Genomic DNA, 27,005 nt, shown 5'->3' on the forward strand with positions numbered 1-27,005 from the left:
CACAGTGAGCAGGAGCCATTACCCAGCAGGCACAGGGTGCAAGGCAGGACACAACCCTGGAGGCGACACCAGTCATCCTGCCACTAGTGAAATCTAAAATGAAATACTGAATACCCTCAGCTCTGTGCCATGCCTGCTCCTCTCACCCAGGCACATGACTAGTAGAGGGGTGATGATTAGTATTCCAGATGTCAGGTGTGAGAATCTATATATAGTTTTGCTCCACTGTGTGTTAATGTGTGGAGAATTGCTTTATGTTTTATCACATCAATGTGGTAGGCAAAGGTTTGTGTGAATATTGCTATCAGATCTATTGGAAGCTTTCAAATCACTTTAGAGAAGAAAGAACCAATAAAGAGCATCCCAGCGGTAGCTGCAGTTCAATCTTCAATTGTTCAGTACAGAAACAAAATACAAGAGGAAATTGGGGACAAGGACACTTGTTTCAGCATCGTACATCAGATAATTTAAGTCATGGTTCAGAGAAAGATTAAACTTCAACTTCCTTATTTTTAAAGGAACCATAATCCTTCCAGTTTAATCCTTTGAAATCTGAATATTTCCGGAATGTGACAGTGGTAATAACTGCAATGTCATATTAATATCCTGTATACAAGACCTCACTAGATTATTAAACTTGTAGAATAGATTTGATTTGTGCAGAATAATTTACTAACAACAGTAATTAGACTTATCAACAAACTGATATTTTTATCCACTGCTGATTACACAATATAAGGAAAAATAAAGATGAACTATATATATAGGCTGTACACACAGTGATGAATATTTAAAGGTTTTTAAAAACGTGTAAATCCATACATTCTACAGTATTACTATCAATGTTAAAATCAAATACATTACTATCTTGCCCTTTTTCTAGCCTATCTATATGAATTCCGTAAGCATTGTTTTTGTCTAGGTCACCTTCAAATCTTTTTCTGACAGTACTTGCATCAGACTTGGTAAAATGTTATGAATGTAAAAGTATGTGTTTCTTCTTGATTGACTCATGTACTGTACGGAACCGAGCACATGTCTGAGTTTGCGTTGCTCTCACACGTGTCCCGACAGACGGACGTCCCGACAGACGCATCCTGCGCCGGATGACGGCGTGAGTGAGTAACGCAGAGGTCTCGTTCGTGGAGCGCAGACTTCCGCAGTTCTGCGCGGCTCCACCAATGGGATCGCGGGTTTCTGCAGATCTGCGGAAATCTGCGCAACAAGAAGGCGACCTATACTGTACGAGGCAGGGGGACAGCTGCTCGGGTTGCAGGTGGTGACGTCGCAGCGCGGAGCGGACCGGGGCTGCACTGTTTGAATTGTGGACGACAAAGAGAGCTGCTCGCCGGGGTCCTTCCTACCGGTGTTTTATTACCACAGAACTCATATTTATATCTACAAAACATGGTTATAGACCATTAGTTATTTTTAAAAAGTATTTCTTCTAAACAGGTAAGCGCTTTTTTGTGTTGTTAATACTAATTTGAAACAGACACCTACTATTTCTTTACACGCCTCTAGATTTAGAGAGCGACAATTGAAGCATGCCGTGATGAAATGGGCTACAGAGACGGCCGCAGTTCAAAGAAAACTTTATTAATGAGTTAATGGAGATAAACGATTTAGTTTGATGTAGTTATTGTGACGTCTTGGGATGTCCTCCTTGTTCTTGAACTTAAGCTGAGAACATTGTAAAGAAACCTTCATTGTGGTTATTTGTATAACCTAAACCACTCATGGTCATTGTATATCTACATATGTGTTAGAAAACAGCAAGATAACTTATAATAATAATAACAGACAGACAGACAGCGACCACATCCTGTGCCGCTGCCCTGCGGTGGTCGGCGGTTATCATTTCAATGGTGGTGTTTTACGTGTGTATTCAAGGAGACACAGGGAGGTTTTTCTGTTATCACTTACTCAGCATAGGTTACCCACATCTAATCACACCGTGCTGGAAACAAATTGCACTTTCGCAGCCGGCAGGAAAGTGTCTCCGCATCACCGGCTCTCTGTGCGGCTGCGTTTGCAACCAAACCAGCACTGCAGCTACAGGATCTGGTCGCGTTAGTGTAGCGCAGATTCCCGCAGATCTGCGGAATCCTACTAATCCCATTGGTGGAGCCGCGCAGAACTGCGGACATCTGCGCTACTGGAACGCGGCCGGAGCATTGAGGCAATGTAGCTGACGTGGTTTCTTTAGGCACTCACGGTTAGGCATTTTGGAATTGATTTCAATGTTTCTTTTACGTGTGACATTTTGATTAAAAGCGAGTATTATTATCATTTATTATGTAGTAGCAATATATATAATTATTAAAGACAAAAACAGAAACCTCATGACATGTTAGGTTTCAGAAACTGGTACAGTATTGCGTGCGTTGTTACATTATTACCATTAACCCGAGTGTAAAACCGGTTATTTTCCAAAGCAAGCGCGTCTGTGCTGCGCCAGGACGTCAGCTGTCAGTGTTACTCCACGCCAGTGCGCTGCTGTGACAATGACCGATGGAAAAATGGAGACATAAATAGAAATGCGGTGCTGCCGAGTCAAATCAGTCCAGCTCAGGCTTATTCAGTACTTTCACAACCCGTTTTTCCAAAGATCGGATCCCCGTGTCTTATATATAGGGTGTCAAATGTCTAACCCTTTCCCGGTTTACTGAATATGCTCCAGTTTGTCTCGTTGCAAAGGCTGCAGTATGTTTTGGGGATAAATGATCGTGCATTGCAAGTATCTGACATGAGGAAAACTATTGCAGTGCCCACCGCACAGGATTAGCAACTGTCACCAGCGCTGTGTGTATGGATAGCTATTCTGCTATCTCCAGCCTGAAGGGTAACTTGTGTCCGTCTTTTTGCGTCCTCTTGTGGGATTGCTCTGGATGTCCTTTAAAACGTTTTATTTTTTATTTTTTGAGACCTCAAACGGTTAGGATATTGTCTGTCATCCGTTTACAGGATGTTGATCACCGCTCACTTAGGGACAATTGAGTGTGAATGCACAGTTATGTTAATTAACCCATTCGGTATCGTTAACTGTTACAAAAAAAAAAACAAAAAAAAACTTGCATGCAATTGGCTTCCAACAAGTTATCGCTTCATTTGTCACTATGTACCAGTTAGTTTTATCTGTTTTTTTAGGTTTGTACTGTACAGATAGAAATAGGCTTTCCACAGATCTGTGCATTGTTTAAATAACTGCACGTTTAGTTTTTGCTACACTTTGTAGGCATTATTTGTTTAGAGAATACATATAAACAGTGTGCTGTGGTGTAATACAGTTCAGAGAGTTGTCAGACAGAAACGGACAGCAGCAGGAGTGGATAATGCAGTGACACACAACCCCCCATGCAAAGGTGGAGGTGATTTATATTCATGTGGGTGCCAGACTAAACCTAAGCTTCAAGCCTCAAGGCTTCTAATTTTAACTCCGCAGTGCAGGCTCTGTGCCAGGACATATTTTATGTTTCATTAGCATTTTGTGTGGAATTAGATTTAATCAGTATTGTCTAATGTGACATTTGGAATTCTTCCCATGCGTTTGAAGAATAGCAGACTTAAAATTAAATCAAACATGTTTTCTTAAATTGAAACATTGTATTGTCACTGTTTAAATATCATCAATGCAGACTTTACCTGGGAGTAATCTGTTTACATGGGTTCAAGCTTATTCTTTTCCTCAGATCTGTATAATGATGTCTCCTGCATCCTGCAACTTTTTGCTGGGTCATGACTTTTTCTTCGCCAGGAAAATCAGTTCCACATTGCTCAGTTTATCCATACTGCTCTGGTGTCATTCTTTCATTGGTGATACCCATGAACTTTGCTTCAACCTGATGTCAGGGTGTGTCAGTACCTATCAAAAGGCATACTTGGATTGGGAATGGCCAACAGGACAGCATTCCTGTGAATCATTAGTCATTGAATTGAATCTCAGTACATCACCATAGTGATATGAATATTTCCCACCTCGTGCAACAGCCTAAACCCATTTTGCACTGTGCTTTGGCATAAGGAAAGACTTTTGAGGTGCCTCCCCACCATATTACCTTATTGACTCCTCTGTCTTTCCCCTGAAGGTCCTTGTGAAACAGTGAAGCAGGACAGTTAGGCCAACACAACATGTACACTATGGGAAGTGGTAATGTTTCCTTGCGGACATCCTTTAGGCTTGTTCAGTCTGCTGTGTAATAATTTCACAGAAAAACAGACACTTCTCTGTCATTGAGGTCTGCGGAAAAAAGTGGTTTCCTAAATACTGCTCACAAAGAATAACACGTTTGTGTTGTAAATATCTATTGTTAACTATTTTGTTGTGAACATGTACAGTAAATACCGGTGGCGTGTGCTTTTGCCTTTCTGTAATGCATGTTGTGATTCATGCGATAACATCCAGCCCTTTCTCTGAAGTACACATATTTAAAAATGATACCTTGCTTTTTTAAATGTTAACTTCCCACAACAAGAGACAACGTATATCGATTTTAGGCTCATATAATATGTTATTATGCAGTGGTTGTTTTGTTCAAAATGCAGAAATAGAAAGATTAAACAAAGTAACAATTATGTACAGGACTGAGATTTGGTAGCCGTCCAAGTTGGCAAAAAATATTTCATGTTGCAGAAAAGAAAGGCTTGCATTTTGTACATTTTTGTATGAAGTGAATGTTTTTCTTTTTTTAATAGTATCACATTAAGACTTTTCCGTCTCTCCCCTATACTTAACAAGATGAGTTGGTTTGAATTCACTATGTGGTCTGAAACCAGCTGGGTAGTTTGGTGTTTAAAGGTGTTTTGCCTACCTGATAGAAGTAAAATGAAATCATGAAGTGCTTTTAAAAGAGAATAAAAAGACAGATATGTTTATGGAATACCTAGTTTAAATGAAATCAATTGCATTATTGCAAGACTCGCTAACGTATAATGTATTGAATATTATGAAAGTAACTTTTGGGGAAAATGAACCTATAAATTAAACCGTCAAATCTGATTATTGTTCAGTTTACACAACATACATGTCCGTGTTTGGAAGGTCAAATTTGTATGATATAGAAATATGTGACGTAAATAATGTAGTGTTTTATTTTATTATGTTTTAAACTTACTTATTGTTATTTCATGTTTATTGTTCAGCTTAAATAGTTTGTTCTGAGTGGAATTCTTCTGAAATACAGAAAACGAGAGGTTCATCTGTGCACATCACAATATCCTTTTTCAGGCAGAGATACAGTAGGTCATGTGAGGTGAATCATACTTTTTATTTAATTACTTAGTTGCTTGGCCCCAGAGTTTTAAGGATTTTAATTGTACCACAAGTGGAATATGCTTGGCAGGGAATCTCGTCTTTCATTGGAAGTGGTCCCTTGTCAAAACCATAGTGCCACAGAAATGGGAAGGGTGGTGTTTCCAAAGGGCTGATGCTGACAGGCAGATTGATGACTTAATTACAATCTGTTCCCCTCTGGCAGCGCATCCCCCCAGGGTATAGACCAAAACCCTCCCTTCTCTCTGCTGACTGGAGACTGCAGCATCACATCACATTACACTACTAAAGAGCACATGGGAGATTTCTTTTTAACTTTTTGGGAAGATTAAGAAAAAAAACATAGTGAATCAGTGAAATTGATATTTGGGTGATTCCCCCAAGCTGTAAACCTTTCAGACCCTCTTTTCATTGCTTGAGATTTCAGAAAAAACACAAAGTTCTGTGTATTTATACAGAGATGATGCATTTTAATGTATAGCCTACTTATATTATTTATGGATTCTATTCTTATATAAAAGTGCTGCATCCTAAATGTTTAAGGTGGTCTCTTGAGTAAATGGTTGTATCTGAGAGAATTCCAAGGGTTTAAAAGACCACTCATTTCTCAAAGTCTTTCATTCTTTTTTGGGATTATGATGCAAGCCAAACTAAGCTATTATATTTCCAATTCTATGTTGCCTATCCCTTCAGGCTATATGCAGTTGTGGTATTTGGGATGGGGGACTTGTCACAGTCTCTTTTTATGTACTATATAGTTCTGGATTCATGTGGTCCTGAACATTAAGCAAAAAGTTTAAGTTTTAATGTAAACCTCAGGGCCAGAAATAGTATTGGCAAATTTTCAAATTTGCAAGAGTCATAATTATGGTTGAGATACTCATTGGGATTGGTCTGTAACAAATGTGAGCGAATGCAGGGCTGGCATGTGACAGGAAGTGCTCCTCCTGCCAAGAATTAGAATTTTGAATTTCTTTTAGTTCTAAATGGTCAGATCACACTGATCATAGTAACCAATGGCCATTCATTACAGCAACAAGCTCATAATTAAAAAATTCTTGCAGAGCGAAATTACAGGCAATGGGTAACAAGGTCATCCTGTAGAAGGGTCCTGCCCATGGAGGGTCTGGCTCCAGCATTGGTCCTGCACCTCAGTGTGTTATTCCAATGTTCACTCATTTCCTGCATCAGCAAAAATTTACAGAACCCACCAAACAAACAGCTGAGCTTTTCTTCCACCCATCCTAACTTAGAAATGAATGAATTCCTTCTTTTCAGAATGAATAGTCATATTAATGCTTGCAGAACTCATCCTGGAGAATCACGAGTGCTCAGTTGTTCTCAAAAAAATTGATGTTCCATCTGATTATCGTGTAGGATTCTTTAATTTAATTTAAGACTTATTTTTTGTTAAAAGAGATCTTGTTAAAAAATAATCTGTGGTGGAAGTGATCAAAACTTCCTCTTGTTGAGAACTCCAGGTTTTTCAACAGTTCTGACTCAGATTATCAATATACCATCATACTGAAGTGATTTTCTGTGCCATGATTGGGTAAAAGTAGATTCATTCAGGGGAGCATCTCATGAAAGATGCCTAGTCCTTAAAATAGGACTCTGGATTTAAGCATATATATATAGCTGCAGTAATAAGCCATGTCACAAGCCGTTCAGTGACATGTTAGTGGTCTTCCACTAGATACTGTCTTAGACACCGTCATGACACCACACCAATCCCCCTGCTGAAAGATAAACCCCTTCACATCCTTCCTTTGGTATCTCCTTACACACGTCTAGTCAGTATCTTATATGGAACTTACCTAGAATTCCCATTACGCTCCGCCCTCTCAATACCGAAGCTTTATTTGCCACAAACACACCTGACACCAAAGACTCCAAGGTCTCAGACGTTAGTCTGTCAACCAGCATTGGATCTCGCTGGCAGTCACATAATTGTACACCACATTCAGTCGTGTTTTCCGAGTAAGTCTTAAACCAGCTTATAAACTAGAGGTGTAAAAAAAAAAAAAACACACACATCATAACCTTGGTGGGTCTTTGTCATTTTCTTGCATCATAACAAAGACTGGGTGTTCAGCAGCACCTTGCAATTACTGTCCCAAAAACAGGCTGGTAAAGACAGGGAACTCCTCTGCGAATGAGCCTGGCTGTTTTGACTTATTTAATCATTTTATGGAACACTTTCCACTGAATCATAAATTATAATAGAACGTATTTACAAGTTGCCACAACCCTCAACCTTTTTATTGTTTTTCAGATGTTAATTTTCTGCGGCTTTCTTGTCTCTATGGCAAATAGCCTGCTGTTGCCTTAAGCACAAGAGTGCAAACTTTAAGAAACATGCAGGATCTGTAATTTTAGAAAGGGGGACTTTAAATATGAGTGGGAGAGAAAAGCAGAAGCAACAACAGGCAAGAGGAGAAAAGTCATACGAGTTGTAGAGGAGCAGGTGAAAAGAAAGGCGGGATGTATGTTCTCAGAGTTTTTGCAGGGATACATTTTTCAGGATAGGTTTTATAGTGTTTTTTTTACATATATATATATTATATAAGCAACCTGATACATTGTTTCCACTGGATTGGACATTTAGCTTCATTTGTTTCTTTGCTAGTGTCTGGAGTCCATGTTATTTTCTTTTAGATGGCATCCCACTGCCAGTATTTTAAAACGGTGTTCCTGGTGGTTGTCCAGTTGAGGTTGGTGGATACACTGAATGAAAAGAGGTATGTACACCTGGAATGCAAAATGGTATTATTGCTCTCTGTGCAGTGTGAAATCTCGACGTTCTCTCTCTCATCATAAGAGAGAAATTAGAAATTAATTGGGAGTGTTTAAGATTACTTTAAGTTGGAAGTTAAAAAGGCATAAACGAATGGAAACAATAATGAATGCTGGACCTTCATGAACACTTAATATAGACATTCTGAATTCTAAATATAGAAATACCAGTGTCCTCTAATACATATTGAAATTAGCCCTGACCGATCCTCAACAATGCCTGATTGTGACTCGTTTCTTTATTGACAGTGCAAATGTACTAACTCGTTTGTGCTATGTAGCGGAGGTGTAACCACAGACAGGCCTTGTTTTGTGTTGGTGGGGAGCTGCTGTTGCCTGTGCCATTGCATTTGAACAAACAGTGCTGTGATTGCCTCAATGGAGATGTGTGACCGTAGCATCCTACGTGTGCAGTGACACTACTCGGGGTGTCAGTGTTTTACTGTGAGTATGAATAGCACATCTTCAGAAAAACAGGGGGAAACGGCCCTGAACATGGAGATGGCGTCATCTGTGTGTGTGGCATTTATAGATGAGCCTTTTTTTCCTGTTTTTAACAAAGACTACACTGAGACTGCAGTGAACATACCCAACCTGCAGTAAGCTTTTGCACACCAGCTGTCGAATACATATCGGATCCATTTTATGTAGTCTTCAATTTACCCTTTGTTTCGGTTCTCCCTCCAGTGACTGCAGTGAGTAAAATAAATTCTCAAATGCTTTTCTCTAGATTCCCTTTTCCACAACACTAGAGCTCTCAAGGATGAATCTAATGTATGTTTAAGCAAAATTGGTTGATGATTTCACATATATATCCCCATGCCATGAACTTATGAACTCATTGCATGTGTTCATGTATAGTTTTTAGAACACCTGTGCAACAGTTTTGGTCAGAAAATCATACTGACGGCTAGCTTGATCTCTGTATTTATGTATGTATTTATGTGCAACTGCATGTCTTAAAGTAAATTAATCTTCTGAAGTAAGTGATCTAATTGAAATTCAGTAAAAGATGCCCATGCTTTGGTAAAATATATACCTCTCTTGAACTGACACCCTATTTTCATCATTTTCTTGAGATTTAAAGGGTGTTTCTTTAGGTGGTCAGATCGATCCGCATGGATTACAGGGATTCTCCACTCGCCTCTCTTTGCTTTTGGTAGTTCTGGATAAGGGCATCTGCTAAGGAATACATAATAAATAGTTGAGTTTTTAGTGGTGAATGTTGTCTGACTGTAATCCATCAGACATTACTTACTGGTGTCAGGCGTTCCTACAGAGCCCAGCAGATCAAACTGTAAGACATGACCTGTCCCCACGCTCCAGACCTGGCTTTGTGGTGACCCCTCTGGTTGTGTCTGTGGATTGGTGATGTACAGCCAGATGACATAAGCCTGCGATGGCAGGGAGAGAGTTAAAGGTCAACGGCTGAAATGTGCGCCTGGATGAAAAACCTTGGGTGCCCCAACTGTACTGACATTCACGATACAAATATGCAAGGCCTCAGTGGCTTAGTATAGCAATGAATAGGACTTTGCTTATAGTAAAAGCACGTGGCCTCGCTGTTCTGCCAGGGCCTGTTGATCTTGTGAAATGGGAGCAATGTTAGAAATGCGAACAGTTAAACTGCCCATCCCAGCTCCCAGATCAGAGCAGAATGACAGTGAAAGTTCTCTGTGAGCTGTCCCCCAACCTACCATTTATAATTTGTTGTGTGAAAGTAATTTTCTTCCCAAAATAGTTTTTTTTTTTTTTTTTTTATGTTTGCAGCTAAGTTGATTGTCTTTTTTTTTTTTTTTTTGTAAGTGCCCCAAAAACCACAAAATAGGGCTCAAAAAGCACCAAAAAACTTAAAAGCTGTAATTAAATTGTGTTTGGGCTTTATAGGATTTTAACGAAGTGGAGTTTTCCCTGCGTGGGCTAAATTTAAACTTCCTCAGCACGCTATGCATGCCTTTGCTTTGTACACTGCACAGAAAGACAGGTCTTCGTTTTTCTAAAGTGGTGGTTTGAGCGAGGGGCTTTTATTTTCTCATTCCCTAAAATTACGGAAGCTGTATATTATTTTAAAATACCCCATCATTTACTCTATAGAACAGGTTTATATTTTGCCCCCAAAAAAAAAACGGTTTTGAAAAAAAACGAAAATATGTTATTAGTTAGAGTTGACCTTTAAGTCCAGTTTGCAAGATATTGGTTTTTGTGTGCTGTACTTCTTCAGCTGTGCAGAGAGAGAAGTTCATATGTTTTCTCTCAAGCGTAGAGTAGAGTTGATTGCTAACACTGTTTAGAAAGTGTGGAGGATATTTGGGGAAATTTAAAGACCCTACACTTTGATTGATCCATGAATAGCAGTTATTTATCTAGGTGTTGCCAATTAGATTTTGATGACCAAGCCTGTTGGTAGAGGTCAACATGACAAGTTACTATTGCTGCTGAAAATAAAAATAAAAAACATGTTGTTGAATCTTCAACTGCAAGGGATTGCCATTATTGTAACCCTCAGGGATCCCAGACTGGTGTTGGGTGAACAGTGTTATCTGGTTAGACCTCAGAGTGCCCAGGTAGAAAGCAAGGGTTTCTGTGATGTTTTCTAAGGATGGATAACCAAACAAGGATTTTCTAAGTTGTTGTTGCGAGTGATTATTGTGGAAAATAGTGATTATAAGGTCCTGGCTGAGTGCCGAAACTGCGTGTGTGAATGTATATAGGGAGGCAAACCAAAGTAGAACCTCACTGTGCGCTGATGACTGTTATTAGTGGAGAGGACCTTACCAACAAGTTCTGCAAGCCAACTCTCATTATCTTTCTGGTCACTTTAATTTGTCTTTTAGTGTAAGTAAATGGTAAACTGTGATGATGATGATGGGCAGTACCTTGGTGGAAGGGGTGGAGCATGTTGGTGAGGGTGATAGTATAAGTGATGATAATTGGGTCTCAGGCAGGTACATTTTAGTTCCTTACGCTGAACTGTGATTGACTCTGCTCTGACTAGCAGCAGATATTTCTCTTGCCAACAAAGGCATCAGAGACATAACTTAGAGATCTGGGGTAAGTCCATATTTTATTAAAAATAAAAATCTTGCTTTCTCTTTTTCATAAAATGCAGGCATTTTTACCATTTCTCAGCAAAGGAAAGACTTCATTAATTCATTCATTGATAGCTTAGTTGTAGTCATATATCTTGAGAAAAGTTCAAACATTTTGTATTCAATATTGTATCATGTTGTCATCCAATGTGACCTTTAATTCACAGGTGCCTATTGAATGGACAGTTTTTCCATTTTATATAAAGCAGTAGAAGAAAAAGATTTTGTGCATTTAAGTAATAACTTTGGTCTTTATGCATTTATAATGTGTGTGCATGTGTATGTGTGAACACAATTTCACTAGTATTTAAACAAAGGTTCTATGCAAAGAACCTACATTTATAATACATTATATATGATACATTATTAATACTGTGTATTAAGTATATTATGATTAATATAGAGAGCTTTTTTCTTTTCATTTATACGTACATTTTAGTTTTTATTTATAGTTGATTATCAGTCTAATTAAATATACATTTCTAGCACACCACTGTTTATTCTTAAAGTTGCACATGTTTTTGGAAGGAAATGCATTGATCACTGCCTGAAGGATATTTTCCATGGGTTTGACCTCCAATGCTCTTTGACTTTGACTCGGTGGATGACAAGTTGTCTTTCAGAAGGATTGCTCAGGTTTGAAAGCATCCCACTGAAAGTAAAACCCCGGCAGGCACACTCAGGAAATGCTGTATTTATTTGCCCTGACAAAACTTCAGAAACGTATAATTTGAGAACCTATACCTGCATTTAAGGATATGTCTGAAGTCAGCCTTCCTGGGCTGCCTGCAGGGATGTTTCATCTAAGACTGCTATACCAGTTTCATTCAGATGAAACTGTTATTGGCAGGAGTATTAGTAATAAGGCTCTATAGGACCACAAGCAGCGGCTCTCCTTGGCTACGTTTGCACTATAGGACAGATCCTTAATCACACACGCCACACTTCTGATTCACTGTGCTTTTTTTAGAGCTGACACTATTTTAAGGACCTGTAATATAGTGTCCCTCTATGACCTTGCCTGGGTAACATCTAAAAATAAATGACCGAATAAACAGAAAACCACTAAATCCATGAACGCGTGCTAATCCCAGTATATTTACTCTCTTCATTGACACCAATCGCTAATGCCTGTCCGTGATGAAAGCCCTGTTTGCCTTTACTCTTGGGACACAATTGTAAATATTATTGAACGTCTCATGGCGGTTGAGAACGGTGCTTTTTTGATCTGCCATCAAAGATGTGAGTTTATTCACAGTTTTAATGATGCTTATGCACAAATGTATAGTTTTATATGAAATACATTTTAAACCTATATTTTTGATCATTTATGTACTCGACTTTGTGTAGAGGGGGATCTAATGATGATGCTCTCTGTTATTTGTCACCGTGTTTTAAATTCTCTTCTCATGTTCCGTCTCCTGCTGAGCTGCTGAGCTCCTGTGTGTCATTAGTTCTGTCTGAAAGCTAACGAATCCTCGCTTGCTTTGTTTTCCAGATCATATGGTCATAGAAGATCATCTTGAAGATGACGAGGAGCCACCTCTGCTGTTCCCCTCTCCTTCTCCTTACAGTGAGTACTCTGCATGCATTGTGGGGGGGTATGGTGCAGAATGGATTGGTATGGTATGCAATGAATTGGAACTGAAGGCGACCTATGTAGTTGGAGTTGATTAATGTGTTAAGAAATGTTCACTTGGGGCAGGGGATAGCAGTCTGCTGCATATCTGTGAATCACAAGGTGAAGCAAGTTTTGAAGGTTTTCTCAATCTCCCTCTTGTGTTTTTTTCATAAGACATGGAAACAACCCAAAAAACAGACAAACCAGCATAAAAACAATCAGTAGGGTGTCTGTTTAGGGTTTTATATCTCCATGCTTCACCTCCATGAATATCTTCTAAAGTTTATAGCGCAAAACAATTCAACAATCCAAACCACAAACATTTCAAGGCTATTTTTTAATGTTTAGTCATACTTTTCATCTATTCTTTCATTTTCTTTTTGTTTATCACTCTCAATTGGCACGTATCTGTGGAGCATGGCTTGTTTGCCGGCCAGCAGCTCAGTGGTTTTCTCTGCTGCCCACGGTGGGGAGAACGTGACAACGCATTCCTGCATAAGGCCTCCAGTGACACAATCTGATGACTCTTAACTTTTTATTGCCATGAAATCAATTCCCCTTTTAAGCTCTGATTTAATTAAATCAGTTGTGTTTTTGTCAAGGGAGATCTCTTCATAAAATTTTCAGTAATCTGTTTTTTAAATGTGCCTGCAATGGACAAAACTGACACACACTGTTGTATAATACTTCTAGCTTTTGATAATCTTTCAATTAGATATATTTACACACAAACATTATTGAATCTGATGAGAAATCACTTTAGAGGGGAAAAATAGGTTTGGCTCCCAAGATATGAGTCTTCTAACTTTCAACTCTTCATGGGCCATCATGGAAGACTTTGACTTTTCACAAGCGCTCTGTTCTCAGGCTGGGAGACAAGTAACCCTAACTTGACCCTTTGTGCTGCTCCAGACACCCAGGAAATGTGGAGCCTCAGACTCCAATTGGTGGTCAATACTTAGTGCATGAAGCGACCTGATTTTAGACCGTTCCCTTGTGAAAACATAACCCTTCAGTGGGACAGACCTTGACAGAAAATAAGAAAATTGTATTTTTGGTTGTTAGAAATAAAATTATATAACCACCCTGCCCCTGTCCATCTCTGAGAGTCCCAGAGGAGCCTGCAGGTGCGGGTCAGACCTGAGGGCAGCTCTGGGAACCGCAGGGAGGCTGCTGACAGTGCTGTCTCAGTCTCTTCTCCCGGCCCTGGACGTCCAGGTTAATAAATCAACCCTGCACTCTCCTGCCCTTGAAGCAGGAGAAACAAAGTGTCGCAGAGAGGTTTCTTCAGCTCTCTGTACCCAAAAAACAGAATTCACGACTCTCAAGGTCATGCTATTCTGAGTGTGAAAAGCTTTGCATTGTATTAATAAATGACAATTTAATAGCAAACTGTCAAATCCCTGACAAAAGACCAATTGAAGCCAATCTAATTTAATTATAATCATTTGCTGGATGATTAACATAAATCATTAGCAGTTTAATTAGGAATGTAAACATTTTTATCTTAAAATGTGGTGCACTGACAAACTTAATGAGTTATCATATTTTGAAAGTTGGGAACTAATGCAAGTTTACAATGTGTTATTTTGGAGGTGCAAGTGGTAAATGTACAAAAGTACAGAACATGCACCAAAAGAGTTTTTGGCCCTTGTGAAAATAAATGCATAAATAACGTCAAAGCACTCAACAGGACTCAACCTGTCTCATTTCCTCTGTATTTCGACTGAGGCTCTAGTGTAGGGGATGGAGAATTACCAGCGTTAATCCCTGCTTCCTCTGCAGATGCTGAGTTGGCGGGGAGCGCTGACACTGCAGTGTGGGAAAGGAGAGCTCCTGAACAGCCAAGGGTTGTGTGTTCCCTGTCCGGCCTGCCCCCAGGGAGAGGAGCCCGGCGAGGTGAGATCACGGCTCTTTTCCTTCAGACCAGAAGTACTCCGCAGTCCCTGCAATGAACTAATAATTGTGTCTGAAGATGTCAGGGTTGCGCAGTTCTGCTTGGGACTTCAACTTTAAACCCAATAGAAGTAAATAAACGAATAAGCACTGACCACACAGAGGGATACGGCTCTAGATGTTTATATATATCAGGATTAAATCAGATGTTTAGTTTATTGGCGACAAAATTTGAAATCGCTCCATTCTGAGATTCTGTTACGGTTAACCGTTTCTTTTTATGGGATAGGACGTTGATTTAGCTTATTTGTTTTTAAAAATCAAATCAAATTGTGGAATGCTATTTTCATAGGCTTGCGGATCTGGGGAGGGCGTGGGAGTGACCTGCAGAGACTGTCCCGCCGGCACCTTCTCGGACAGCCTGGACACAGAGCCCTGCAGACCCCACCGCCAGTGTGACGCTCTGAATCGCTCGCTCTTCAGCCCCGGGACATCCAAGACGGATGCAGCCTGTGGAGAGTGCTTGTCTGGGTAAGTCACTTTGTTTTTATTGCCATAGAGCAAGCAAGGACAAATGTCGTGCTTCCTACAATCAGTGATGTGATGGAATAGTCTTTACACAGCAGTAAATGTGTTTTTAAATGTAATTTTTTTTTATATATATATATATATATAGGTACATTCAGTTTACCTAACAGTTGTTGTAACGGTGAGGAGAAAGTTGCCCTTTTCATGATACACAACCATTATTTTATAGCTGGAAATATGAGAATACAATTAACTTGTACTGCACAAATAATCAGCGAGGCAGAACGGTAAATATGCACGCTGCGGGCTGTGTGGTAATTGGTGTGCTATATTTACAAGACAATTGTACATCTGGGGGATTAACTGGTAAATTGTAAGGCTGGTTAAACTGGTGCAGAAAGCTTCTAGGGGTCGGTCTGATTGTTTCAGAGAGGCTTTTGGTTTTGTGACGATCTTTGAAGATTCTTCTCGGCCAAGGGGCAAGTGTGACCCATGTTTTTTTGGTGTTTATAGGTTCTACTCCAGTGAGGGGTCTTTGGCTGCCAGCCCCTGTTTGAGCTGCAAGTCCACCCCCAAAGGAACTGCTGGCTGTGAAGGTGAGGCTTTTATTTATTCAAATTAATTCAATCGTGCATCTTATTGCCCAGCTATGATCTTACATATTCACTCTTAAATGGGACTAGATCATAGGACATGTTATTTTAAGGGGCGTACATGTAAAAACAGGCTTTTCTCTCATTTTCCCTTTCCAAACATCTGAGATTAACAGAAGGAATTTTTTTTAATTCTTGGGTGGGGGAAAAGAAAGTCAAAATTTCTGCTACATGTTTTTTTATAAGCTTGACCATAAATGTAGTGTATTTATGTGCTGTGGGAATTGATTGGCCTTGTAGGATTCTCCAAGCCCACAGAGCGGGTGCTGAGGAGTGCTGTGAAGAAATCCCAGCCCAACATCACCAGCGCGCTGAACCCCGAGGAGAAGTCCACGGAGTATGCCGTGTTTGCCCTGGTGCCCATCTTCTGTGTGATGGGACTGCTGGGCATCCTCATCTGCAACATCCTCAAGAAGAAGGGCTACCAGTGCATGGCGGACAAGGATGGCAAAGATGAAGAAGCTCCAGCACCAGAGAAGGACGGTAAGAGAAAGCCTGCTGAGGATTTGGGACGGGAGACTAGGGGAGGAGGGGTGTTCACATTCAAACCCGCATCAGATACAGGTGGCTTCTATGAGCAGTGTTTGGAAATGGAGTCAAGAGGGGTTGAGCAACAATTATAGGTGGGTTCCCCTGTAGAGCTCTCTTATAGTGTTCAGCAAGTATATATACAAAATTATACCGCTTAATTAATTTCACTATAAATGGAAGGTAATAGTTGGCTGCGTTGTGAATTATAAGGCAGCATTTTCTCCTGAGCTAACTTAAACTTACATTATTGAGATGTGAAAAGATAGAGGTAAGATTCCTGACTGATCCAGGTGCCTGTGGCTGAGAAGGTGTTTGTGTAATTCTAGCTTTTTTCCATGCTTTCTGTGGAGAGGGTGTTCAGGGCTCTAAACACTGGTGCCTCAGGCTGTTCAGCAGGTTCAACACTAGACTGTAAAATTGTGTCTTACAGAGCTTACAGTGCTTTTGTTATGGGATACTAAGAATGAGAAACTGATGTCACAGTATTGTTTTTAAAAGGAAGAATCCTATTGACTTGAAAACTTTAAAACATTGCTCTCTAGACCTAATAAAAGAACCAGGTGAAAAAGGAAAGGACATTTCAGAGTTTCTATGTGCCAGGCCTACTTGTTTCCTCATACTTTCCTCTGCACATTCACAGTACTGTTGCTTTTCACATTTTTCCACATTTAAAGTTAACTACCTTACAAACACAAATGAACTAGCACGGTCAGCATTTTTCCATTTGAAAATCAATTGTTCTCTCTGCTTCCAGTGTGTCATGCAACTGCTGCAGTGCTACGACTACCTACCATGCTAATGAATGCTTTGCTCAAAGAGTGTTTCCTTTGAAATATACAGTGCATAGCCTTCAACTCCATTGAGAAATAAAAACACAAACAATGTTTTGTATTTAATAATGAAAGGTTCACCAAACAGACCTGAAACATGACTTAACTGAGTACATAATACTTTAACTCTTTATCAGATGTAATATTTTGAAAATGTATTTGTAAGGCTTGTCATTGTAGTGTGTATGAGGGGATGTTCAGACAGGGTCTCATGAAGTAGAGCGGCGCTTATTCACCCGGGCTGTGGCTTACATTGACAACACAGCCATTGTGACACTTCCCCAGGAAATGGCAGCGGGCATGTTGTAAGGTGGCTTAGGGCATGTTTTATTCCATCAGAGCAACAACTGAGGCATAGCATGATGAATAAATGACCAGCCCAACATGTGATTTGATTTTCCTTTGAGAAGCACAAAGGCCTAAGTACATAATAGCCTGGCACACCTAAAGCATTGAGAGTGGGACACAATGAAATGTAGCTATGGCGTGGCTTCAACTGAGGAGGAAATTGTGTTGTTGTTGTTACCGTTTTGTGTCCTCATTATTCTTTTAATCGAATTCTTTGTACGTTTTTCAATTATCTGTCTGAAGAGAGAGTGACCCAGCTAAGAGGGTCAGCGTTGGGGCATTTGCCCAGCCTACACTGCTGTTATCTTCAACTGAACAGCCACAGGCTGGTTGATCGCACTCCTAATTGTACACGGGTTGCTTTATGAAACCGCCGGGGAGTGCAGAGCTGGAGAGCGGCCATGTGACCGAGGCTTTGAGCTTGGAGTCGGCTGCAGGAGAGGCCTGCTGAGTAAAGCGTTTTCTGTGTCAGCTGTTAGACCACACACCTGTACTGTGAAGTACCAGGATGACTGCCAGCAGAATGCAGCTATATTGTGCGCTTACCCTGGGGTGGACACAGTATCTGTAGTGTGTGGACTTAATTGGATGGTTGTAAAAATCCCATACATGCACGGCACATCTGAATCATTACAATAGCAGTCTCATTCACTGCGGGGGAACAATGAACTGCACTCACAGGCGCCAAGTCCTCAAAATGTCCACCAACAAGGCTAATTACATTTTGATACAATCCTAGTAATGCGGTCTGATGTTCAAACATGTAATTGTAAGTTAACAGATAAAATACAATAAGGAAAACAGAATATTATTGAGAAGGATTTTCTTTTTTTAAATACAAACGTACTTGTATTCTGTTAGTCACGGGTCTTAGTGTAGTTGTAGTGAATAGAGTTAGTCATGCTGGGGCCGACCTCACAGACAGACCTTGCTCAGGCAGTAAGGCGGAGGTGCAGTATTGCTTTGTGTATGATTTCAAAGGTGATAAATGATTGCCTCATCTTTAATTAATCCCTGTGAGATCTCAGTGTAGCGTTTTACACATCTCACAGTCACACGGGAGGGGGGTTGGCACAAGGAAAGATCCTTCCTGGTCACTTTAGTCATGTGTGAATGACAGACGGGCAGAATCCGTTTCTAATGAATGAATCCCAGAGCTGCTTGGGAATGACCCTCGAGGGAACTGGAGAACCACATCCCACACTGCGGCCGGGCAGGGTTTGGACACAGAGCAGTGTATGTGATGAATGCAGGAGCTCATTGTTGTGGCGTTTCTGTACAGCTGAGCCTTCTTGTGCAGCCTAGATCAGATGACTGCGGTGAAACTATAAGCTGCCTGAGTGCACTGATTTGCCTTTTCCAGTATACAGCTAAATATAGAACTTAAAATAGCACAATTAAAATATATCGGCACTTACAAATTAAGTAAAACCCCAGTACCCCCAAACAAGATTGCATTAGATACTTCTATATGTGTGAACAAGGCAAAAGGCAATAGCTTTATTGCAGACATAGTGATTGCTGTACCAGGTGTGCAGCAACTGTGGCCGTCCAGGTGCGTCTGTAAAGTGTCTGCAAGCTGCCGTGGTGTGGGGGCACTGCAGCACAGTCGGGGCCTGACTGAACAACACTGCAGAGTTATTATTTATTAAGTAAGGGACAGCAGAAGGGTGCAGGGAAACTCTGACTCTTCATCAAACTGAAGAGTAAAAACACGAGTCATCTCAGAATGATAGAAAAGAGTGCATTTAAAAGGAATCTGGTCAGCATCTCTCCCTTTTAGTGCTTCTGTTATCTGCCTCTTTTAATCCACTGTGGTCTTCCTTCTGACTCCTAAAGCTATAAAACAATAATAAGCATTACAACCTGCCTGGGTAACCAATCTGTGTGAGTGCAGAGTGCGTCGGGGGACCTGGGCTCTCTTTCACTTCTACCCCTGATCCTCCGCAAGCTTTCAGAGTGTTAATTATCATTTGTGTGTCTTGCATTAAACCAAAATATAAAACGTGCATCTCTCTCTGTGTGCGAGATTAATGTTAATGCGAAGGGCAGTTTACACAGCACCTGTTTTTAGCAGTGCTATCACTTGCTGCATTGCTTGTTTGCTTATATAACCACACTCCTCTTGAAATGTTGCTGGTTCTTGAAATTCAACCTTTTAAATATTAATGAAGACCTTTTATCTAAGAGCTTGGCAACAGCTTAAAACAGTCTGCTTTTTAAAGCTTTCACTTCAAATGGAAAAAGCTGTTTTCTGCCTTATGTGACCTAGTATGCATATCCTAAAGGATGATGTTACAGAAGCAGGAAATCTCCTCAGCCAGCATGTAATGTAGGAATATATAGAACATATAGATGCTACTATGTCTATATTGTGTGCGTCAGGCTTTGGAAGTGAAGCAGTCTCTTCCAGCAGAGAGAGTGTAAAATGTTCAGCTGCATACATATTCAGGTAATTGCTTTCTGCACATCCTGTGATATTTATAGTGCTGCACTTTCTGTTGCCGGGAGACCTATATTGATTTAATGAGAACGATGTGAAAAAACACAATAGGTTTTAATTGAAACTCTGAAATGAAAAAAAGATGACAAATGATCTGCGTTTTGGATTGCTTATAAAAAGATTTAATAAGGCGTAAGTAAGACGCATGGCTTGTTTGGCCGTTAGAGTTCCTCCCATCCCTCACAGCTGTGGGAACAGGCTGGTTGTCATGGAGACTGTCCTAATACAGCAGACCCTGATGGCTGTGTCAACACGGCCGCTTTCCATGACACACACCGCTCTCTGTTTTGCAGACCTTAGGAAGACAGAGGTGTAGGTCCCAATTCATTTATCAGCGATTGAGCATGTAGTTTGGTTCCCATAATAACACCCTGAACTCCAGACTACTGTGTCCTGTTTATGGTGTATATTAAGCGTATTGACCTGTCTCCCACAGTGAATGCTTTCCCATACATTGTGGATGATGGCAATGAAGACACCATCAGTGTGCTGGTTCGGCTCATAACGGAGAAAAAAGGTACGGCTGAAGCCCGGGAGGAGTTCACCCCACATTTAGAGTCAGTTCTTCAGTCGGATTCCCTTGCATCACGAGTTAAACAGAAGCTGTTTGTTCTTGGTTTTTCAGAAAACGCTGCTGCTTTAGAAGAACTGCTGAAGGAATATGAGAGCAAGCAGATGTCCATCAGTAAAGCCACTTCAGTCAAGTAAGATCCCACTTTGGGGAATACATTGTGCACACCTTTTCCCTGGAAATTCAAGTACAGTAGACTATATAGAGCTGTGTGAATAGTTGTCTCTCTATTATCTGTGTGAGGATTTCTGCTTTAAAATGAACCTGCCATCCAATGCCCGTATTCAGTCAGAGCTAGAGTTACAGATTGGCATGGAAACCAGGTAGCTATAACAGTGGAGGACGGTCATGCACCCCAGCGCTGCAGTAAGAAACCGTCTGAGTGGAAAAGTTTAATCTACCTTAGGCACTGGTGTCCTCTTCTCCTCCATGAGCCTGAAAGGAGACACTTAGGATTGTGTCACAGCTGCATAAAGCACAAATAATTAAAGTTGTGAGGGGTTCACAGTTCCCTTGACTATAGTGTAACGCAGAGCTGTGCTGTATGCTGACCTCAAACCTGGTTCAGCTACTTTTTTTTCCTTAATATGTTTTAAAGACTTGGGGCTCTCGTCCAATTCCTCATCCTCACAGCGTGGATGAAACGTGAAAGCCCTTTGGCCATGTTTCTCATTCATAGAGGTGTGATTCTGGAGAAGCTGGGTGGGCACAGATCCATTTGAGACGTCAGGACTCTGACAAATGTTAGGGAGGAGCTCTTTCAGACACTGAGTTAAGTGCAGGGAGTAGCTGGCCCCTGGCAGGGTTCCTCTCTGTAGTTTGTGGCCTCTGGAGGGGTGGAGATTAAGGGTTCATCAGCTTGTGAAAGTGAGGTCAAAGTGGAAGCTGCCTCATGTATCACGTGTCTCTTGCGCACTCTATCCCCGTGCCGTGTCATGTTCAGAAGGACAGCCGTGGAAAATATGACGGCCTGCTTGGCACTGGCACAAGGTCAATAGCGTGCTTCATATTGCAGCAGCAAATAGATGAGAGTGCATCTGAACCCTTTTTATGCAATACAATAAAACAGAACTATTAAATTTATGTGGAGATTTTATTTTTGGAATCGGAGACTAATATCACAAACGGAATCCCTGATCGCAATATGGAAATATAATTAAACGAGAATTACCGCGCATATGATCTGTAATAGGATATTTTTTGTCGTTGGCTTTCCACCAAAACAGTGTGTAAATTCTTAATAGCGTAAGCCGTGTCACAGGTTAACTAGAGAGAGCTGGTTTGGCACAGCAGGCTGGCGCTCAGTGACGGACACCTCCCACCAAGGTCAGCACTGAAAATGAGGACGCCAGTCCTGCAAGATTACAGCCAACACTCTGCCATATTTGAGGCATCTAAATGGGGAAAATGGACAGTAGATTTCCTATCTTTTTTTATTCTTTGAACATATTTTAACCAGTGAATGTAACTGATTACATGCAGTCTTAAACGTCCAATCTGGAATTTGCATGCTTGAAGGGGTCGAGGCTATACTGCGCTATGGTTCGGTCATTTTCCAAGCTGATGTGCAACCCTACTGCTCTGCTCCGCTCCTCCAGGTTTCCTCATCTCCCCCACCTGCCCCTGCTGAGGTCCCTGCCCCGCCTGTGTCCACACCAGCATCATCTGCACACCATTAACGGCCTGGCCCCGCGCTCGGGCAACTGCTGCTCACGCTGCAGCCAGAAGAAATGGCCTGAGATCCTCATGCCCAAGGACACCAGCAAGACCACCAAAGTGGGAACGAAAAGCAGCCGGCCTGGAGAGATCACCATCCTCTCAGTGGGCAGGTGAGGGTAGACACACACACACTGACGTACGGCAAGCTGTGAACAAATCATGTTACACTACAGCCCCACAGAAAGCATCTCTCTATGGGAGATAAATGACACTCTCTCAGCCAACAGTCATGTTCTAGTGGGAAGCTCAGCTAAAGTAGCCGGTGTACTGGTCGCAGGTTCGAGTCCCACTGTGTTCTCTGACCAGTGTTCCTAACCCTGTGTTCGCCATGTCAACGGCAGGTTCCAGGTGGCCCAGATCCCCGAGCTGAAGTCCACTCCCCTGACAGAGCTCAACGCCGTGGAGCTGAGCGACACCGACTCCATCGACACCACGCACACCGAGCCCGCGGACCAGAAGTCCCTGCTGGGTGGCTCGTCCTCGGCCCGGCCCAAGAGCAAGTGGCTGAAGCCCGGGGACAGCAAGCTCGAGGTGAGAACTGGAACTAAACTCTCTGGAGCGTCATCATCTGTAAAGCAAACCATGACGTGGTGGAAAAAATCAGCTTGCAAAACAGGCTCAACTCCACATAAGTAACAAGTCAAAGTGAATCACAAAGCTGATTCCTGCTCATTGTTTTTGTTCAGTGTAAAGAACTTCCTCTTTCCTGGCACATTACTGTTTATGTATTTGCAGTATACAAATAGACTATTACACATTATTTATTAATAGTACTTTAGTATGTTTTTCAATAGCCTCCAAAAGCTTGAATGGTGTGTGTGTGTGTGTGTGTGTGTATATATATATATATATATTTTTTTTTTTATACAATTTAAAAAAGGTTTATCCCCCACTGCTATCTAAATAGAATTCAGTTGTGAGCCTCATAATACAGAACTCTCCCCCTCATTTCAGGACCGCAAATTTGTCATAAGACTGGGAGAAACTAATCTTGTAATTTAAAAGGTAACTGAAGAGCTTTATCATCTGGTGATGGTTGGGTGTCGCCGCTCTCTCTTAACTCTGCTGCTCCTGTCGTACAGCCCGGGAGCTTGAGCCTTCAGCTGGGGCGCAGCTCAGCTTTCATACTACTGGGGCTTGGGCTTTCGGTTTTTCTTCTGTGCTTGGGGAGGTGTAAAGGCAGGCCGGCTGTGGGTGCGGCAGTGACTGGGCCACTGGAAAGACCCACAGGGGTGGGTGCAGGTAGTGGTGCGTGACTGAAATACGAACTGCAGCTGTGCTGAAGCAGAATGAGAAATAGTGTGAGACGATCAGCACACTGACTACCTCAGCGGTACCGATCAAGGCAAAGAACGGGAATTCATTTTTCTGGAATCCCCTATTGTAACTTACCTTGATTTGAATGACACATTGGAACAAGAATGTTGAGCTCAATTGAATTTAGTTCTTATAAAAAAAAAAAAAAAAGTCTGACTCATCCTTAATTTGCCCCATCCTAAATTGTTCCCATCAGGCACAGTTCCTAAACAGTAATGATTATAAACAGGTGCAAATGTCTCAGTTTCATGCCAGCTCAGAAAAAGTAATTTCATTAAAGATGTGATGATGCCACACTCCGCTTAGTGCCAGTACTGTGTACATGAAAACACAAAGCATGTCTCTCACCAGTCTTGCTACAGCAGCGGTGCGGTGCGGTGATGGAGGCCGTGTCACTCAGCTGCTCTTCTCTTCACAGGTGAGCAGCTAATGGAAGCAGCACTTGAACACGTGCAGATCTGCGCCTCGCTGCCAAAGACCGGGGAGCTGCAGTGTGGAGGAGGGGGGGCAGGAAGGCACGCCGTGAGGACCATACTGGACTCTGTGTAGGAGGGGGCTGAGCAGCAGCCTGCCGCCACAGTACATTGTTTTAATTATCATTTGAGTAGACTACATTTCTAACCATGAAGCAAAAGCTAAGGAACAAACTGTTCTTCCGTGGTTGTGCTTCCTCATCACTTCACGACAAGGCACTGTATCGACAGGAGCTTTCTCTAGTTCATAGTGGTCTACACTGTGTAGGAAATACACTACACGCAGATCTTGCATGCTTGCCAGACCTGGTACTAAAACATAATTGAAACAATGTTCAAGACTGAGATCTATAACAGAGTTTAAGAAAAGCGTTGTAGAACAAATTGGGGGGGAGGAGACAAGTATCTTCATTTAATACTTTCTTTTGACTGAATTCAGGCTCTAACCAGGTTTGTGGATCATTCTGAATCTAATTGCACCTTGTAGACTAAAATGTTTTAATAATTAGAGATCAAGTGAAGAATGTGGTGATAGAGTAAAGGATTAAATCTTAAACCTACAAATAATCATGAAGGCCAGCTGAGAGGAACCACTCCCGCTGCTCTGAGAGTTAAAATCGCTATTCAGGTCTGGACTCGGGCATTTAGAAGGCAGGGTGACCTCCATGCCCAAGACTGAGGTTAAACTTTTTTACACGGCTTCAGACAGCTGTGCTATATGCATCTGCAAACCAAATGTAAATATTTATTTTGCACATCCTATCCAGAGATACAAAAGGTGGAATTTAAATCTTTCCACTGCATCAAAAACACTATTACTATCCAAGATTTTGTGAGCACTAGTTTTGCCCAAGTTTTTTTTTTTTTTTGCAGTTGCAGTGCTAAGATTGGTCTTTTGCGATTGGAAATGCTGTGATTTTACCCCAGTCCTTAATTAACATCTTGCTGTTACACATGTACTGTTTACTGGTTTCCATTCCCCCTGAGCTCTCAAGTTGTTTACCATTGAATTAGTCCATAAAAAACTGAAATGTTAAAGGTACAGTATTTGAAAACAAGTGCACTTGTAAATCTTCAACAGTAAAAGAACTGGGGAGGAAAAATAAAACTTAAGTATTTCTAGATTAATTATGGGAGATTTTAAGTTAAAACTTAAAACTAAACCCAAGACAATGGCCTGTAGTCACTATACTTTTGATTCATTACATCCAGTGCAGCCTGCAAAGTTTTTTCATCCCCAAACCTACCACCATGCTAGCTGACAGATACGATGCATATTCAGATGTAGGGTTCATAACAAGAACAGAAAACTATTGTTGATGCCACTTGTCTTTATAATAACCACCCTCTCAGTACATACCTGCGGTTGGAATGGAGCTTTCTATTTAACCACAAACCAGGAGAGACATGTCAAGTAACGTCTTGCACGCTGTTACCTGGCGGAGCCGTCAGGATGCACACTGCAGTATTCGGACGTTTTCTTGCTTCACACACACAAGACCCATTTCCTGGCACACGAGTTTCTTTCACTTCAGCGGGTTTTACTGGAATTGGAAACGTACAGTAAAAGTGTCCTATTGTTATCGACATCCGGTCTTGTCTCCTCTGTTCCTGTCAGGCACAGTCCCTACCTTGGATGTTTCTTAGGATTTACTTTAAAGGAGTAGAAAGCCACTTCATTGTTTAGTTTGTTTTTTGTTAAAAGTTTACATTTAAAATTTTGTATGGTTTAAATGCTACTTTTGTAAATTTGTTTCTGTATTGTTTTTGTATTTATTGATTGGACATTTTTTGTTTTTAATCTGTTAAATATTAACTGAAATGTCTATGATTAAAACCTCATCTCTCCAACCTTGTAGGTTTAATTTACTATACTCCATTTGCTGGATATTTGTATTCTTTAAATAAAGAATCTATTTACAAACCTGTTGTAGCAGTTATGTTCTTCCCAGGGTGACTTTTCCCTAAAAATGAGTTATTAATGCATTCAAGAACCAGACACAAGCATATCAATTTACATCAGGAAACCACAAGAACCAGGAATATTGACACACTGGTGCGTGTGTGAGGCGAGCTGTGCGGTCAATCTTTGAGCTTGAACAGAATTAAAAATGTTAGAAAATCACACTAATTCTAGAAGTTATATAGACTTACAGGGCCTTGAGTTAAGATTGTATTTGTAATAAAACTGAAAATAGGAAGAATTTACATATAGTATAATATACAAATAAAATGTCACCTGATTGCATTAATCGGTATAACCAGTCATACTTCCAAAGGGTGAACTAGGGTCAATGTAATTAAATCTGCGTCAGTGAACCGGTTATGAGAACAGGCTGGGTTTTGGCCTGTCAGAGTGCTTTTTCCTGCCCAAAGCAGGTTTTGAATGCTAGTTCTATTAAAATGAACCTGCTTTTTTAATTGTAACTGTCATACACAGATGCACTCACTACATGCCAGGCAGGAGGAAAAGTACAGCGAGAGATCATGCAAATAGTGCATAACCACTTGCAGGTAAAAGACAATAATGCAAAACTTGTTATGAACTTTCTGTGCTATGAACCCTAAAGTTGAACTGACAGGGGGATGACAGTTGATTATATAAGCAATTAGTTCTGATCATAGAAGTGATTCTGTGCTTCCTCAGTGGAGGATCAACGTCACCTTTCCCTGGACCTGCTGCAGATAACACAGCCGGTGTGTTTGCATTAAAACTAGATATAACCACAATCTTTTAATAGATTGTTGGTATATCTAGTTTTAATGCAAATACACCAGCTGTGTTATCTGCAGCAGGTCCAGGGAAAGGGTAGATAAAATAATAATTTAGTATTACAGTAATTGCACCATGTGAACTA

General features: G+C 41.0%; 1 protein-coding gene across 2 annotated transcripts; it reads left to right on the plus strand.

Annotated features, from left to right (window-relative positions):
- The first annotated feature begins 1,292 nt into the window (after positions 1-1,292).
- relt (RELT TNF receptor) lies at positions 1,293-26,071 on the plus strand. 2 transcript variants are annotated; one of them, XM_066699339.1, is made up of 12 exons: positions 1,293-1,455; positions 12,656-12,730; positions 14,564-14,677; positions 15,027-15,205; positions 15,716-15,798; positions 16,096-16,338; positions 20,504-20,584; positions 20,693-20,771; positions 22,237-22,467; positions 22,699-22,888; positions 23,312-23,362; positions 24,093-26,071. In XM_066699339.1, exons 2-11 carry the CDS (start codon positions 12,686-12,688, stop codon positions 23,357-23,359), a joined length of 1,293 nt encoding a protein of 430 aa, XP_066555436.1. In that variant the 5' UTR covers positions 1,293-1,455; positions 12,656-12,685; the 3' UTR covers positions 23,360-23,362; positions 24,093-26,071. The 2 variants fall into 2 exon arrangements, with proteins under 2 accessions (XP_066555436.1, XP_066555437.1); XM_066699340.1 differs by lacking the exon at positions 23,312-23,362.
- The last annotated feature ends 934 nt before the right edge of the window (positions 26,072-27,005 follow it).

Source organism: Amia ocellicauda, chromosome 3, assembly GCF_036373705.1.
Source record: "Amia ocellicauda isolate fAmiCal2 chromosome 3, fAmiCal2.hap1, whole genome shotgun sequence".
NCBI lineage: Eukaryota > Metazoa > Chordata > Actinopteri > Amiiformes > Amiidae > Amia > Amia ocellicauda.

Excerpts from the sequence above, each read along its gene's own strand:
- relt (XM_066699339.1), top strand. The coding sequence starts at position 12,686 with ATGACGAGGAGCCACCTCTGCTGTTCCCCTCTCCTTCTCCTTACA. Across the intron at positions 15,206-15,715 it reads TGTGGAGAGTGCTTGTCTGG|GTTCTACTCCAGTGAGGGGT; the intron begins GTAAGTCACTTT and ends TGGTGTTTATAG. Across the intron at positions 16,339-20,503 it reads TCCAGCACCAGAGAAGGACG|TGAATGCTTTCCCATACATT; the intron begins GTAAGAGAAAGC and ends TGTCTCCCACAG.